This window comes from Phocoena sinus, chromosome X, assembly GCF_008692025.1.
Source record: "Phocoena sinus isolate mPhoSin1 chromosome X, mPhoSin1.pri, whole genome shotgun sequence".
Taxonomy (NCBI): Eukaryota; Metazoa; Chordata; class Mammalia; order Artiodactyla; family Phocoenidae; genus Phocoena; species Phocoena sinus.
In genome coordinates, this window is record NC_045784.1 from 60,604,307 (window position 1) to 60,620,080 (window position 15,774).

At 36.1% G+C, this 15,774-nt stretch overlaps 1 protein-coding gene across 4 annotated transcripts in view; it reads right to left on the reverse strand.

Moving 5' to 3' along the window:
• TEX11 (testis expressed 11) overlaps positions 1–15,774 on the reverse strand; it is a 385,828-nt gene that overhangs the window by 168,815 nt on the left and 201,239 nt on the right. For all 4 annotated transcript variants that reach the window (XM_032620813.1, XM_032620814.1, XM_032620810.1 and 1 more), the window contains exon 13: positions 13,041–13,119. In XM_032620813.1, the coding sequence (XP_032476704.1) occupies positions 13,041–13,119 (79 nt within the window). The remainder of the gene's footprint in view (positions 1–13,040; positions 13,120–15,774) is intronic.

The following is a 15,774-nucleotide window of genomic DNA, read 5'->3' on the forward strand; positions in this document are numbered from 1 at the left end:
CATAGAATTCGCCTGTGAAGCCATCTGGTCTTGGACTTTTGTTTGTTTTAAGACTTTTAATCACAGCTTCAATTTCAGTACTTGTGACTGGTCTATTCATATTTTCTATTTCTTCCTGGCTCAGACCTGGACGGTTGTATCTTTCTAAGAATTTGTCCATTTCTTCTGGTTGTCCATTTTATTGGCATATAGTTGCTTGTAGTAATCTCTCATGATCCTTTGTATTTCTGTGGTATCTGTTATAACATTTCCTTTTTCATTTCTAATTTTATTGATTTAATTCCTCTCCCTCTTTTTCTTGATGAGTCCAGCTAAAGGTTTATAAATTTTGTTCATCTTCTCAAAGAACCAGCTTTCAGTTTCATTAATCTTTGCTGTTATTGTCTTCATCTCTATTTCATTTATTTCTGCTGTGATCTTTATGATTTCTTTCCTTCTACTAACTTTGGGTTTTGTTTGTCTTCTTTCTCTGGTTGCTATAGGTGTGAAGATAGGTGGTTTATTTTAGATTTTTCTTGTTTCTTGAAGTAAGATTGTATTGCTATAAACTCCTCTCTTAGAACTGCTTTTGCAGTGTCCTATAGGTTTTGGATTGCTGTGTTTTCATTGTTGTTTGTCTCTAGGTATTCTTTGATATCCTCTTTGATTTCTTTCTTCAGTGATCCATTGAATACGTAGTAACATATTGTTAGCCTCCATGGGTTTGTGGTTTTTCACAGGTGTTTTTCCTGTAACTGATTTCTAATCTCATAGTGTTGTCCAGAAAGTGGGCTTACAGGGAACCCACCTCAACATCATAAAGGACATATATGACAAACGTACAGCTAACATAATACTCAATGGTAAAAAGCTGAAAGCATTTCCTCTAAGATCAGTAATACGGAGGTCCACTCTCGCCACTTCTATTCAACATAGTTTTGGAAGTCCTAGCCATGGCTATCAGAGAAGAAGAAGAAATAAAAGGAATCTAAATTGGAAAAGAAGTAAAACTGTCACTGTTTGCAGATGACGTGATACTATACATAGAAAAATCCTAAAGATGCTACTAGAAAACTACTAGAGTTCATTAATGAATTTGGTAAAGTTTCACAATAGAAAACTCATACACAGAAATCTCTTGCATTCCTATATGCTAACAGTGAAAGATCAGAAAGAGAGATTAAGGAAACAACCCCATTTACCACTGCAACAAAAAGAATAAAATACCTATGAATAAACGTACTTAAAGAGGCAAAAGACCTGTACTCAGAAAACTATAAGATACTGATGAAAGAAATCAAGGTGACACAGATGGAGAAATATACCATGTTCTTGGATTGGAAGAATAACATTGTGAAAATGACTCTACTACCCAAAGCAATCTACAGATTCAATGCAATCCCTATCAAACTATCAATGGCATTTTTCACAGAAAGAGAACAAAAAATTTCACAATTTATTGGAAACACAAAAGACCCCAAAGAGCCAAAGCAATCTTAAGAAAGAAAAACGGAGCTGGAGGAATCAGGCTCCCTGACTTCAGACTATACTACAAAGCTACAGTAATCAAGACAGTATGGTACTGGCACAAAAACAGAAATATAGATTAATGGAATAGGATAAAAGTCCAGAAATAAATCCATGCACTTATGGTCACCGAATCTATGAAAGAGGAGATAAGAATATACAATGGAGAAAAGACAGTCTCTCCAATAAGTGGTGCTGGGAAAACTGGACAGCTATATGTAAAAGAATGAAATTAGAACACTTGCTAACACCGTACACAAAAATAAAATCAAAATGGATTAAAGACCTAAATGTAAGGCTGGATAGTATAAAATTCTCAGAGGAAAACATAGGCAGAAGACTCTTTGACATAAATAGTAGCAAGATCTTTTTTGATCCACCTCCTAGAGTAATGAAAATAAAAACAAAAATAAACAAATGTGATCTTATTAAACTTAAAAGCTTTTGCACAGCAAAGGAAACCATAAACAAAACGAAAAGACAACCCTCAGAATGGGAGAAAATATTTGAAAACAAAGCAACTGACAAGGGATTCATCTCCAAAACATACAAACAGCTCACACAGCTCAACATCAGAAAAACAAACTACCCAATCAAAAAATGGGTGGAAGATCTAAATAGACATTTCTCCAAGTAAAACATACAGATGGCTAAAAACCACATGAAAAGATGCTCAACATCACTAATTATTAGAAAAATGAAAATCAAAACTACAATGAGGTATCACCTCACACCAGTCCAAATGGCCATCATCAAAAAGTCTACAAGTAATAAATGCTGGAGAGGATGTGCCTAAAAGGGAACCCTCCTACACTGCTGGTGGGAATGTAAACTGGTACAGCCACTATGGAGAACAGTATGGAGGATCCTTAAAAAACAGAAAACAGAGCTACCATATGATCCAGCAATCCCACTCCTGGGCATATAACCTGAGAAAACCATAATTCAAAAAGAGTCATGTAGGGCTTCCCTGGTGGCGCAGTGGTTGAGAGTCCGCCTGCTGATGCAGGGGACATGGTTTCGTGCCCTGGTCCTGGAGGATCCAATGTGCCGCGGAGCAGCTGGGCCCATGAGCCATGGCCGCTGAGCCTGCACATCCGGAGCCTGTGCTCCGCAACGGGAGAGAGCACAGCAGTGAGAGGCCCGCATACCGCAAAAAAAAAAAAAAAAAGTCATGTACCACAATGTTCAAATAAAAAAGTGTCACGTACCACAATGTTCACTGCAGCACTATTTACAATAGCCAGGACATGGAAGCAACCTAACTGCCCACTGACAGATAAATGGATAAAGAAGATGTGGTACATATATATAATGGAATATTACTCAGCCATAAAAAGAAACAAAATTGAGTTATTTGTATTGAGGTGGATAGACCTAGAGTGTGTCATACAGAGTGAAGTAAGTCAGAAAGAGAAAAAAAAATACCATATGCTAACACATATATATGGAATCTAAAAAAACAAACAAACATCACTTTGAAGAACCTAGGGGCGGGACAGGAATAAAGATGCAGATGTAGAGAATGGACTGGAGGACTCGGGGAGGGGAAGGGGAAGCTGGGATGAAGTGAGAGATTGGCATGGACATATAACATATACAGACTACCTAATGTAAAACAGATAGCTAGTGGGAAACAGCTGCATAGCACAGGGAGCTCATCTCAGTGCTTTGTGCCCACCTAGAGGAGTGGGACAGGTAGGGTGGGAGGGAGATGCAAGAGGGAGGAGATATGGGGATGTATGTATACGTATAGCTGATTCACTTTGTTATACAGCAGAAACTAACACACCATTGTAAAGCAATTATACTCCAATAAAGATGTTAAAACAAAAACCTGCGAGATATGTAATCAAGCTTTATTATTAACTGAATGATTGTACAAGCATGCTAACATAGTACAAACCTGTAAAAAATAGAAGCTATATTTTAAATTTGAAATCTAAAAATATAAACACTTAATTTATCAAATTTTCCTTTTGAAACTGATTATCTTCTTGATTTGGAAACAGAAAACTGAAACTTTTTCTTCTACATCAATATGTCAATGTCCATGCATACTGATAGGGAAGAAGTAGATACCTAAATGGAAATTTGGATAATGTTATCAATAAGAAAGTAGATGAATGAGTGATGACTGACCAAAAGCAGTAAATGTCTACTACATCTGATATTCCATATTTGTCTAATTAGAATTTAGTACCACAGTATAGTGAAGGTCAATTTGTAGTTCTTTATTCACATTAGTAATATTAATTGAGAAAGGCAAAATAAACAATATTTTTCACTATTATAACGTTGGAAATCAGAAAACATATTCTTAAGAATTCCATCTTCAAGTCTAAAACTTTGAGTATGTAGCTCAGGTAATCACTTCCATCTCTGGGAATCAGTTTCAGCATAGAAAAGTGAGTCAGATTAGTCCCTGCTAAATGAGTTTCCCAAAGAAACAACTTCCCTAAGAACATGTGAATTTAAATTTACATTCATTTACTTACTGCATTTGTAGAGAGATTCAGAGTGTTTACATGAGTTGTCATATTCACCACAGAGGTCAAGTCTTTGAGCTGAGGCAGGGGTTTTTCCCATAGATGACGTAAGTTTAATTCTTTCAACAGTTCAAAAAGATCTCTTTAGCACCTGTCATGAATGCTATGCTGCGTCACCCAGATTTTCCCTTCAACACTAAAATATTTATTTCCAGGTTGCTCTTTAGGAATTACCTAGGCTGAAGAGAGCTACCTCATCCAAGGTTATGCTCCCTTCCCAAGGCAGCTGGCATCCAATGACTAGTAAACACTGGGCTAGACCTGGTTTTCTCACCCTAACTGAGGACAATTCTGAATGGCCATCCCAGCTTCAGAGCATCCCATGGGGTAAAGCCGAAGCCTTATGGTGACTTTACATCAGCCCAACTTCTCCCTTTACCTAGCCCTGCCTCCTTTCCTTTCCCTCATAGGTGTTGATGCTGAGACCACCCCTTAATAAATTATCTGTACACTAATCTCCATCTTTAAAATCCACTTCTAGGGTAACCCAACATGTGACAGCACCACATCCAACTAAGCCCCTTAAATTCCAGGAAGTAGAGGCAACTACTCTACTGTGCATCAAATTCACCCAGCAAAGCAATAATCTCTTTTGAAGCCACAGAAGAATATCCAGCATACATGTGTTATTACTACATCCACATGTTTCATTTTTAGCTTTTTAGCACAGTGTTTCCTGGTAAATTATACAATTAATAGACTTGTCTTATATTCTTAAAAAATACTTCCACCTTGGATTTAAGTTCCAAATCAAGATTTATCCTAATAACTAACCATTGCAGAAATATCTCCTGTAGTCACACACAAATTGTTTTGATCAATCTACATTAAACTTATACGACACAGGTACTATGTTCAAAAGTTCTGTCTTATCAAAATTTTCATTGACACCACAAGTAAATACGCTTTACTGTGCAGTATTACATATGTCCATGCAACAGAAATACCACAAATAACTCTTTTAAAGCAACCTGTCTAATAAATTATCAGTCATACCTTCAACATGCCAAACAACAGCATTTCTGGTTAGATTTACACCTGAAACTTAAGAATACATTTTATGACTCACTCAGTAGACGCACTTTTGTAAACTTGTCATCTTTAAAAGGGTTTAATGCCTGGGCAATTGTTTTCCTTAATATAAAACTATATAACTGCATTTTACAACAGGATAGCTTATTTTATTAACTTTCCAAAATAAACCTGGTTGAAATTTCAGTCCTGTTATTGAATTTGATAAGTTTTCATTACATTGCTTTTGTGTATACTAGCCACCGTTTCTACTTTATTTCATTTCATAATGAACTATTAAGTTGTACTCATTTGATACCAACACACTTCTTTGCATATTAAACACAGGAATATTTTTTAATTTCCTTTCAGTCTAGCTTTCATTCCCTCACTTTTGATAGAGATGTGGATGCCATGGACATTTATTTTCCTCTTATATCTGCTATAAGAATAATGACACAAAGAAGATGATAAATGACAACCTGACACACAGGATATGGGAGAAAATAAGGCATTGTGGGGACTATGTCAAACTGGAGAATACATGTCCCACGTCTGAAGGTAACAACTGCCACTTGGTTCCAACTGATTATTGCTTAGTGGCAATATTAACCAAGTGTTTCCAGATTTTTTTCAAGTTTTTCAAGAGAACTCAAAAATCCAAATTTTTATGTGAAATTGTTAAATGCTGGCAATTAATGCATCCCTATGCAACACATCTGTGGTCATACCCAGGTCATAGGTCCACTGATTTGCAAACTCACTCTTATGTGATAAATTCCTTTTGAATGTAGTATTGGGGGGATAAGTTTCTCAGTCTTGAAGTCTGGAAAATTCAGAACTGTAGAAATTAAACAAGCCTTAAGCAACCAATGAATCAAAGAAGAAATCACAAGGGAGATTAGAAAATACTTAGGGAAGAATAAAAATGAAAACACAACATACTAAGACTTATGGGACACAGAAAAAGCAGCGCTATGGGAGAAATTTATAACTATAAAAGCTTACATTAAAACAAGAAAAGTCTCAAGTCAACCACCTAACTTTAGAACTTAGGGAATGAGGAGAAGAACTAAACCAAAAGCTAGCAGAAGGGAGGAAATAATAAAATTAGAGCAGAAATAAATGAAATAGAGGCCAGAACAAAATAATAAAATACTCAATGAAACTAAGAGTTGGTTTTTTTAAATGATAAAACTGACAAACCTTTAGCTAGATCGTTAACTAAGAAAAAAAGCAAGAAGACTCAAATAAATAAAATCAGAGATGAAAGAGGAGACATTAGGACTGATGCCACAGAAATCAAAAGGATTATAAAAGACCACTACTAAAACTTATACACTAATAAATTAGATAACCTAGAAGAAATAAATGCATCAATTCCTAGAAATGTACCAAGCCTGAATCATGAAGAAATAGAAAACCTGACAGACGTATAACTAGTAAAGAGATTGAAGCAGTAATCAAAAACCTTCTAACATAGAAAAGCCCAGGATCTGATGGCTTCACTCATAAATTCTACCAAATATTTAAAGAAAAATTAATGGCAATTCTTCTCAAACTCTTCCAAAAAATTGAAGAGGAGGGAACACTTCCATACTTATTTTATGATGCCAGCATTACCCTGATACAAAAACAGAAAAAGACACTATGAGAAAAGAAAACAACAGGCCAATATCACTGATGAATATAGTGTAAAAATCCTCAACAAAGTACCACCAAACCAAATTCAACAGCATATTAAAAAGATCATACACCATGACCAAGTGGGACTTATTCCTGGGATGTAAAGATGGTTCAAAATACAAAAATCAGTAAATGTTATATACCACATTAACAGGATGAAAGATAAAAATCACATGATCATCTCAACAAATGCAGAAGAATCATCTGAAAAATTCAACACCCTTTCATAATAAACACACACAACAAGCTAAGGGTAGGAAACTAACTCAACATAATAAAAGCCATATGTGGAAATTTCCTGGTGGTCCAGTGGTGAAGAATCCGCCTTCCAATGCAGGGAACACGGGTTCAACCCCTGGTCAGTGAACTAAGATCCCACGTGCCACAGCGCAACTAAGCCCACGTGCCACAACTACTGAGCTCGCACACCTCAACGAGAGAGCCCGCGTGCCACAAACTGCAGAGCCCATGAGCTCTGGAGCCCGCACTAGAGACAGAAAAACCCGCACCCCACAACTAGAGAGAAGCCCTGCACGCCACAACAAAGTGCCCATGTGCCGCAACAAAAGGATCTCGCGTGCCTCAAAGCAGATCCTGCATGCCACAACTAAGACCCAATGCAGCCAAGAAAGAAAGAGAGAGAAAGGGAGGAAGGGAGGGAGGGAGGGAGGGAGGGAGGGAGGGAGGGAGGGAGGGAGGAAGGAAGGAAGGAAGGAAGGAAGGAAATAAATTTTTTTTAAAAAGCCATGTTGGAAAAACCCACAGTGAACATCATACTCAACAGTGAAAGGCTGAAACTTTCCTCTAAAATCAGGAACAAGGCAAGGAGGCCTGCTTTAGCCACTTTTGTTCAACATAGTATTGGACATCATAGCCAGAGAAATTAAGCAAGGAAAAGAAATAAAAGCCATCCATTCAAATTGGAAGGGAAGTAAAATTATCTTTGTTCATAGATGATTATGATCTTATATGTAAAAAACCCTAAAGATTCCACAAAAAAACCTATTAAAACTACTAAGTGAATTCAACGAAGTAGCAGGACACAAAGTCAACATGCAAAAATCAGTTGCATTTCTATATACAGACAAACAATCTGAAAAGAAAATTAAGAAAACAATCTCATATACAATAGCATAAAAAATACTTAAGCATTAACTTAACCAAGGAAGTGAAGGACTTGTATGATAAAATCTGCAAGACATTTCTAAACAAAATTAGAGGACACATAAATAAATGGAAAGAAATTCCACGTTCATGAATTGGAAGACAGTATTGTTAAGACGCCAATACTATCCAAAGTGATCTACAGATTAAATGAAGCCCATATCAAAATCCCAATGATTTTTTTGAAGAAATAGAACAATTCACCCTAAAATTCATATGCAATCTCAAGGAACTCTGAAGAATCAAAATGATTCTGAAAAAGAACAAAGCTGGAGAACTCGTATTAACTGATTTCAAAACTTACTACAAAATAACAGTTAAAAAAAAAAGAAATGGAAGAGAACAGAATACACAGAAATAAACTCACATACATATTCAAATGATTTTTGACAAGAGTGCCAAGACCATTCAATGGGGAAAAGACAGTCTTCTCAACAAATGATACTGAAAAAACCAGTATCACATGCAAAAGAATGAAGTTGGACCCTTACTTTACACCATGTACAAAAATTAACTCAAAATAGATCCACGACCTAAATGTTAAGACCTAAAACTATAAAACTCCTAGAAGAAAACAAAGGGGAAAATCTTCATGTCATTGGATTTGTTAATGATTTCTTAGATATGACAACAAAAGAACAGGAAACAAACAAAAAAAAAACCCACAAATTGGATTTTATGAAAAATTTTAAGTATTTTGTATCAGAAGGCACTATCAATAGAGTAAAAAGGCAACCCAAAGAATGGAAGAAAATATTTGCAAATGATTTATATGATAAGGGACTGATATCCAGAATACATAGAGAACTCCTAAAACTCAACATTAAACACCAAACGACTTGATTAAAAAACAGGCAGAGGACTAAAACAGACATTTCTCCAAAGAAGATATACAAATGGCCGAAAATGACATGAAAAGATGGTCAACATGACTAGTCATTAAGGAAATGCAAATCAAAACTACATGATACCACCTCACACTCATTAGGATGGCTACTAATATATTTTTTTTAAAAAGTTGATGAGAATGTAGAGAAATTAGAACTCTAGTGTACTGCTGGTGGGAATGCAAAATGGTACATCCACTGTGAAAACAGTATGACAGTTCCTCAAAAAATTAAAAATAGAATTACATTATCCAGCAGTTCCACTTCTGGGCATATAACCAAAAGAATCAAAAGCATGTTCTCAAAGAAATATTTTTACATCTACATTCACAGCAGCATTAGTCATAATAGCTAAAACATGGAAGTTTTATCTTCCATCTGTAAATAAATGGATAAGCAAAATGTGGTATATACACACAATGGAATATTCTTAAGCCTTAAAATGGAACAAAATTCTGACACATGCTACAACATGGGTGAAACTTGAGGACATTATGTTAAGTGAAATGAGTCAGTCACAAAAAGACAAATACTGCATGATTCCACTTAAATAACATACCTAGAGTAGTCAAATTCATAGAGATGAAAAGTAGAATGGTGGTTGCCAAGGACTGGGAGAAGTGGGGAACAGAGAATTTATTGTTTAATGGGTAAAGAGTTTCAGCTTTGCAAGATGAAAAGAGTTCTGGAGATGGACTGTGGTGATGTTTGCAGAATATGAATGTACCCGTTACCAATGAAGTGTACACTTTATGATTAGTATAGTAAGTTATGTGTATTTTACCACAATAAAAGAAACTGGGAAAGAGTTTTATTGGGACACAGCCACCCACATTTGTTTATATATTGTCTATGGCTGCTTTTGCACTATAATGGCAGAGTTGAGGAGTTGTGACAGAAACTCTGTGGCCCGCAAATCTAAAATATATACTATCTTGTCCTTTAAGAAAAAGTGTGCTAATCCGAATTAAATGAAGACAGGTGGGCATGCCTACCAAATCTGAGGATGACATAAACTGGGAGGAGTAGTTAATATACTGTGTGACAGAATCAAAATTCACAAAAATCAGAACTGAAAAAGAATAAGCTGTAACAATCAGGTTGAAACTTAACAGCTTATTAAGTATGTATGAGATAACAGAAAATAAATGTTGGTCTCTGCCCCCGATTCTCAGAACTGAGCCTCTACAGCCCTTATAATTTCCTAAAGTGATAAGAACACTAGGAGCATTGTTAAAATGCCCATACTGCCCAAAGCAATCTACAGATTTAATGCAATCCCTATCAAAATACCCGTGACATTTTTCACAGAACTGGAACAAAAAATCCTAAAATTTATATGGAACCACAAAAGACTGCAAACAGTCAAAACCATCTTGAGAAAAAAGAATAAAGTTGGAGGTATCACACTCCTTGACTTCAGGCTATACTACAAAGCTACAGTAATCAAAACAGTATGGTACTGGCACAAACACAGATCAATGCAACAGAATAGACAGCCCAGAAATAAACCCACGCACCTATGGTCAATTAATCTACAACAAAGGAGGCAAAAATATACAACAGAGAAAAGACAGTCTCTTCAACAACTGGTGCTGGGAAAACTGGCTAGCTTACATGTAAAAGAATGGAATTAGAACATTTTCTCAGACAATATACAAAAATAAATTCAACATGGATTAAAGACCTAAACGTTAAGACTGGAAATTATAAAACTCCTAGAAGAAAATATAGGCAGAACACTCTTTGACATAAATAGTAGCAGTTATTTTTTTGGATTTGTCTCCTAAGGCAAAGGAAACAGAAGCAAAAATAAACAAATGGGGCCTAATTAAGTAAAAGCTCTTGCACAGCAAAGGAAACCATCAACAAAATGAAAAGATAACCTACTGAACAGGAGAAAATATTTGCAAATGATATGACCAACAGGAGTTAAGATGCAAAATACATCAACAGCTCATACAACTCAATATCAAGAAAACAAACAACCTGATTAAAAAAAGGGCAGAGGACCTGAACAAACATTTTTCCAAAGAAGATATACAGATGGCCAACAGGCACATGAAATATGCTCAACATCACTAATCATTAGAGAAATGCAAATCAAAACCACACTGAGATGTCACCTCACACACGTCAGAATGGCTATGATCAAAAAGACCACAAATAACAAATTTTGGTGAGGATGTAGAGAAAAGGGAGCCCTCTTGCACTGTTGGTGGGAATGTAAATTGGTGCAGCCACTGTGAAAAACAGTATGGAGGTTCCTCAAAAAACTAAAAATAGAACTACCATATGATCCAGCAATTCCACTCCTGGGTATATATTCAAAACAAACAAAAACACTAATTCGAAAAGATACATGCACCCCAATGTTCACAGCAGCATTATTTACAACTGCCAAGATACAAAAGCAACCCATCAACAGATAAATGGATAAAGAAGATGTGGTATATATATAAAATGGAATGTTACTCAGCCATAAAAAAGAATGAAATCTTGCCATTGCAACAACATAGATGGACTTAGAGGGTATTATGCTTAGTGAAATAGGTCAGACATAGAAAGACAAATACTGTATGTTATCACTTACATGTGGAATCTAAAAACTAAAATGAACAAATGTAACAAAACAGAAATAGACTCACACATATAGAAAAGAGTAGTGGTTACCAATGAGGAAAGGGAAGGGGGTAGTGGCAAACGGGTAGGGGATTAAGAGGCACGAACTACTATGTATGAAATAAATAAGCTACAAGGATATATTGTACACCACAGAGAATATAGTCAGTATTTTATAATAACTTTAAATGGAGTATAATCTATAAAAATATTGAATCACTATGTTGTACACCTGACACTAATATAATATGGTAAATTAACTATACTTCAATTTTAAAAATTAAACAAAACAGTGGTTCTCAGAACCACCTGGAGGACTAATATAGAATACAGAGGTCTGGGCTTGTTGGAGTAAGGTAGGGCCTGATCTCTCTGCTTTTACCACATTCACTAGTGATTATTTTTTAATAAGCTTTATTGAGGTATAATTCACATACCATACAATTCATCCATTTAAAGTGTATGATTCAATCGTTTTTAGTATATTCCCAGAGTTGTGCAACCATCATACAATTTCAGAACATTTTCATTATGCCAAAGAGAGACCCCCATGCCCATTAGTAGTTGCTCCACGTATCCCCCCAATTCTCAAAGCCCTAGGCAACCACAAATCTACTATCTGCTTCTATAAATGTGCCTGTTCTGGAAATATCATAAAAATGGAATGATACAATATGTGGTCTTTGTGACTGGCTTCTTTCACTTACCATGTTTTTAAGGTTCATCCACGTTATAACATGTATCAGTACTCTGTTTCTTTTTATTGCCAAATGAGTATACTACATTTTGTTTATCTTTTCATCAGTTGACAGACATTTTGGTTGTTTCCACATTTGATTAAAAATAATGCTGTTATGAACATTCATATACACGTGTTTGTACGGACACGTTTCCTGTTTAACTTAGGAGTGGAACTGCTGGGTCATATGGTAACTCTATTTAACTTACTGAGGAACTAACAGGCTGTTTCCAAAGTGGCTGCACCATTTCACATTCCCCCCAGCAGTGTATGAGGGTTATAATTTTTCCACATCCTTGTCAATTTCTGTTATTATCTATCGTTTTGATTACAGCCATCCTAGTAGTGTGAAGCAGTTTCTCATTGTGGTATTGATTTGCATTTCCCTGATGGCTAACGATGTTGAGCATCTTTTCAAGTGATTCCCCAGTAACTGTGATGAACACTGAAGTCTGAAAACCACTAAGAGGTCTGCAAATACATTAAGGTCCCTTTTGACATTAATGATCCCATGAAGAGCCAGAGAGGTATATCATTTGCAGAACTACACTTGCACATGCCTTCCTGTTCCACATGCCACTGGCCTACAAGTTAACCTAGTCAACTCCTGTTTTATAAAACCCTCTTACTCCTTTCGCATTTTATTTTAAAAAATTTTAATATAAATTTTAAAATTGACTTGACTACGGATTGTTTAAATCATTTAAGCAAGCAGTTCCATCTTCTAATTTGATTAGCACAATGGGAAATATTGTGCTCTGTGAATATGGATGGAGGGAGGTAGATATATAGATATAGACAGATATAATTCAATATATGTTAATGGAAACCTTAGAAAAATGTTAGTCTTTAAAGAAAAAATCATTTCTTCTATACCTTTCATGATACATCAGCAGTTTAGCAATGCTCAGACAGAAGTCTAAAGACATGTCACAATGTAGTATTTCCATGATAGCTAACAAATAGAACAAAGGAAATAATCAAATTAGTTTCACTTTTTAGGAACCTTAGCTATTTTCAGTAATTTTCCTCTGTTCAAAATCTACTTTCTAAATGTTTGCCATATACCATGTCTTGCCTAACAATTTACCAAAGTCTTTTTATATAGCAATAATATCCAATGCTAGAGAGAGTGCAGTAAAACAGGCAAAGTAACTTTTTGAAAAGCAATTTGACTACTATCTGCTAAGAACACAGTGGATAAAAACTTGGGCTCTGAAGTCAGACAGATCCATATTTGAAACCACTTTCCACTTTCATGGCCATAGGCAAGTTACTTAGTTTTTCTGCACCTCAGTTTTGTCATCTGTAAAGTGGAGAACAAATCACCAATCTCTCAGGGCTGATGAAAGAGTTACATGAGATAATGTATGTAAATTACATAGCAAAGGACCTAGCACTTAGTAAGCATTCAGTAAATGAAAGTTGCTATTATTATTATTCCCTTTACTTCAGAAATTGTACTTCTGAAAATTCATCTGAAATAAATGTGGGGAAATGTAATGAAAAGGATATTAAAAGCAATATAAATTATAACAATAAAAAGGACATATACTGAGCGTCCACTGTAGGGTAGTGATAAATTACTATGCAACCATTAAAATTCTTAAGTATGAAATAAAACTGTTTTTCATTTAAAAAATGAATATGCACCAATATGAAAAATGGTTATAAGATTAGTAAAAAAACGAAACTGGAAAACAAAGGCTGTCTGTACTATATAGGCACAATTCTGTAAAACAAGCAAATTAATATAGAAAAATACTGAAAATAAATCATCAAATTTCTAAAAGTGATTGTGTTTAGATTATTCAAAAAATAACTGATGAGTGTATTCTCTGTGCCAGGAACTGTGCTTGGTGCTGGGAATCCAGCAGTGGACAAAACACACAAAAATCTCTGCTACCAAGGAGTTGATATTCCAATGGATGGTGGACAATGGTTATTTTTAGTATTTTCCAGAAACTTCCTTAATGGGTATGTTATACCTTTTCACAATAAAAAAATTATATATATTTTTAAATTTCTACTTTTCCTACTATAAAAAATACCAGTGAAGTTCTAATGAAAAACACCACTTAGGTTGACCATTCTTTTTTTTAAAATAAATATATGTATTTATTTATTTCTGGCTATGTTGGGTCTTTATTGTTGTGCATAGGCTTTCTCTAGTTGTGGCGAGTGGGTGCACAGACTTCCCATTGCGGTGGCCTCTCTTGTTGCAGATCACGAGCTCTAGGCGTGAGGGCTTCAGTAGTTGTGGCTCACAGGCTCTAGAGCGCAGGCTCAGTAGTTGTGGCACACGGGCTTAGTTACTCCACGGCATGTGGGATCTTCCCGGACCAGGGCTCGAATCCGTGTCCCCTGCGCTGGCAGGTGGATTCTTTTTCTTTCTTTTTTTTTTTTTTTGCAATACGCGGGCCTCTCACTGTTGTGGCCTCTCCCGTTGCGGAGCACAGGCTTCCGGACGTGCAGGCTCAGTGGCCATGGCTCACGGGCCCAGCCGCGCTGCGGCATGTGGGATCTTCCTGGACCAGGGCACGAACCCGTGTCCCCTGCATCGGCAGGTGGACTCTCAACCACTACGCCACCAGGGAAGCCCTGGCAGGTGGATTCTTAACCACTGTGCCACCAGGGAAGCCCAGGTTGACCATTCTTGAAGTATTTTCATTAGCAAAGAAATGAAGAGATTATAAAAATACAAGTTTCATATATACTTTTTTTTAAATTAATTAATTTTTGGCTGCATTGGGTCTTTGTTGCTGCGTGTGGGCTTTCTCTAGTTGCAGCAAGTGGGGGCTACTCTTCATTGTGATGTGTGGACTTCTCATTGCAGTGGCTTCTCTTGTTGTGGATCACGGGCTCTAGGCGCGGGTTTCAGTAGCTCTGGCTTGTGAGCTCAACAGCTGTGGCTCACGGGCTCTAGAGCACAGGCTCAGTAGTTGTGGCACACGGGCTTAGTTGCTTCAGGGCATGTGGGATCTTCCCAGACCAGGGCTCGAACTCGTGTCCTCTGCATTGGCAGGCAGATTCTTAACCACTGCACCACCAGGGAAGTCCCCATATATACTTTTAATACAAAGTGAAAGATTATTATTTTAAACTATAGAAAACTTAAATTCATGAAGTTTCCTAGTTTGTAATCTGATGTTGCAACTCGATCAAGAGCATCTAGACTGAGTTAAGTAAAAACAATCTGGAAATAAAGAATAATTTCATTTTAAACTCTGTTTCTTTTCTACATTTTGATAAAAAAAACTGTAACGGGGAATTCTAGTCCAAAATTAATCAACTTCAAACTAGGTGACTCCAATAATCTCTCTGATCTTCCCATATTATATTAGCTTGAGTAAGACTATTCCTTTAATTGGTTTGTTGGTTTGTTTATTCCTGTACTGAAAAAAAAGAGGAGTTGTCTTTCTGGCTCCTAATAAATTTCAACCTGTGTATATCTGAGCTGATACTGTTACCTAGACATGCAGAATCCTCTATATATTTCAGCTTCTGAGGTCTCTTAGTGATTGGCTAATATTCTAGAAGTCACAGAAAGTTTCAGCAGTACTAAACTGGCACTAAATTTAGAGCAACTTCCAAATCTGATTACTGCCCT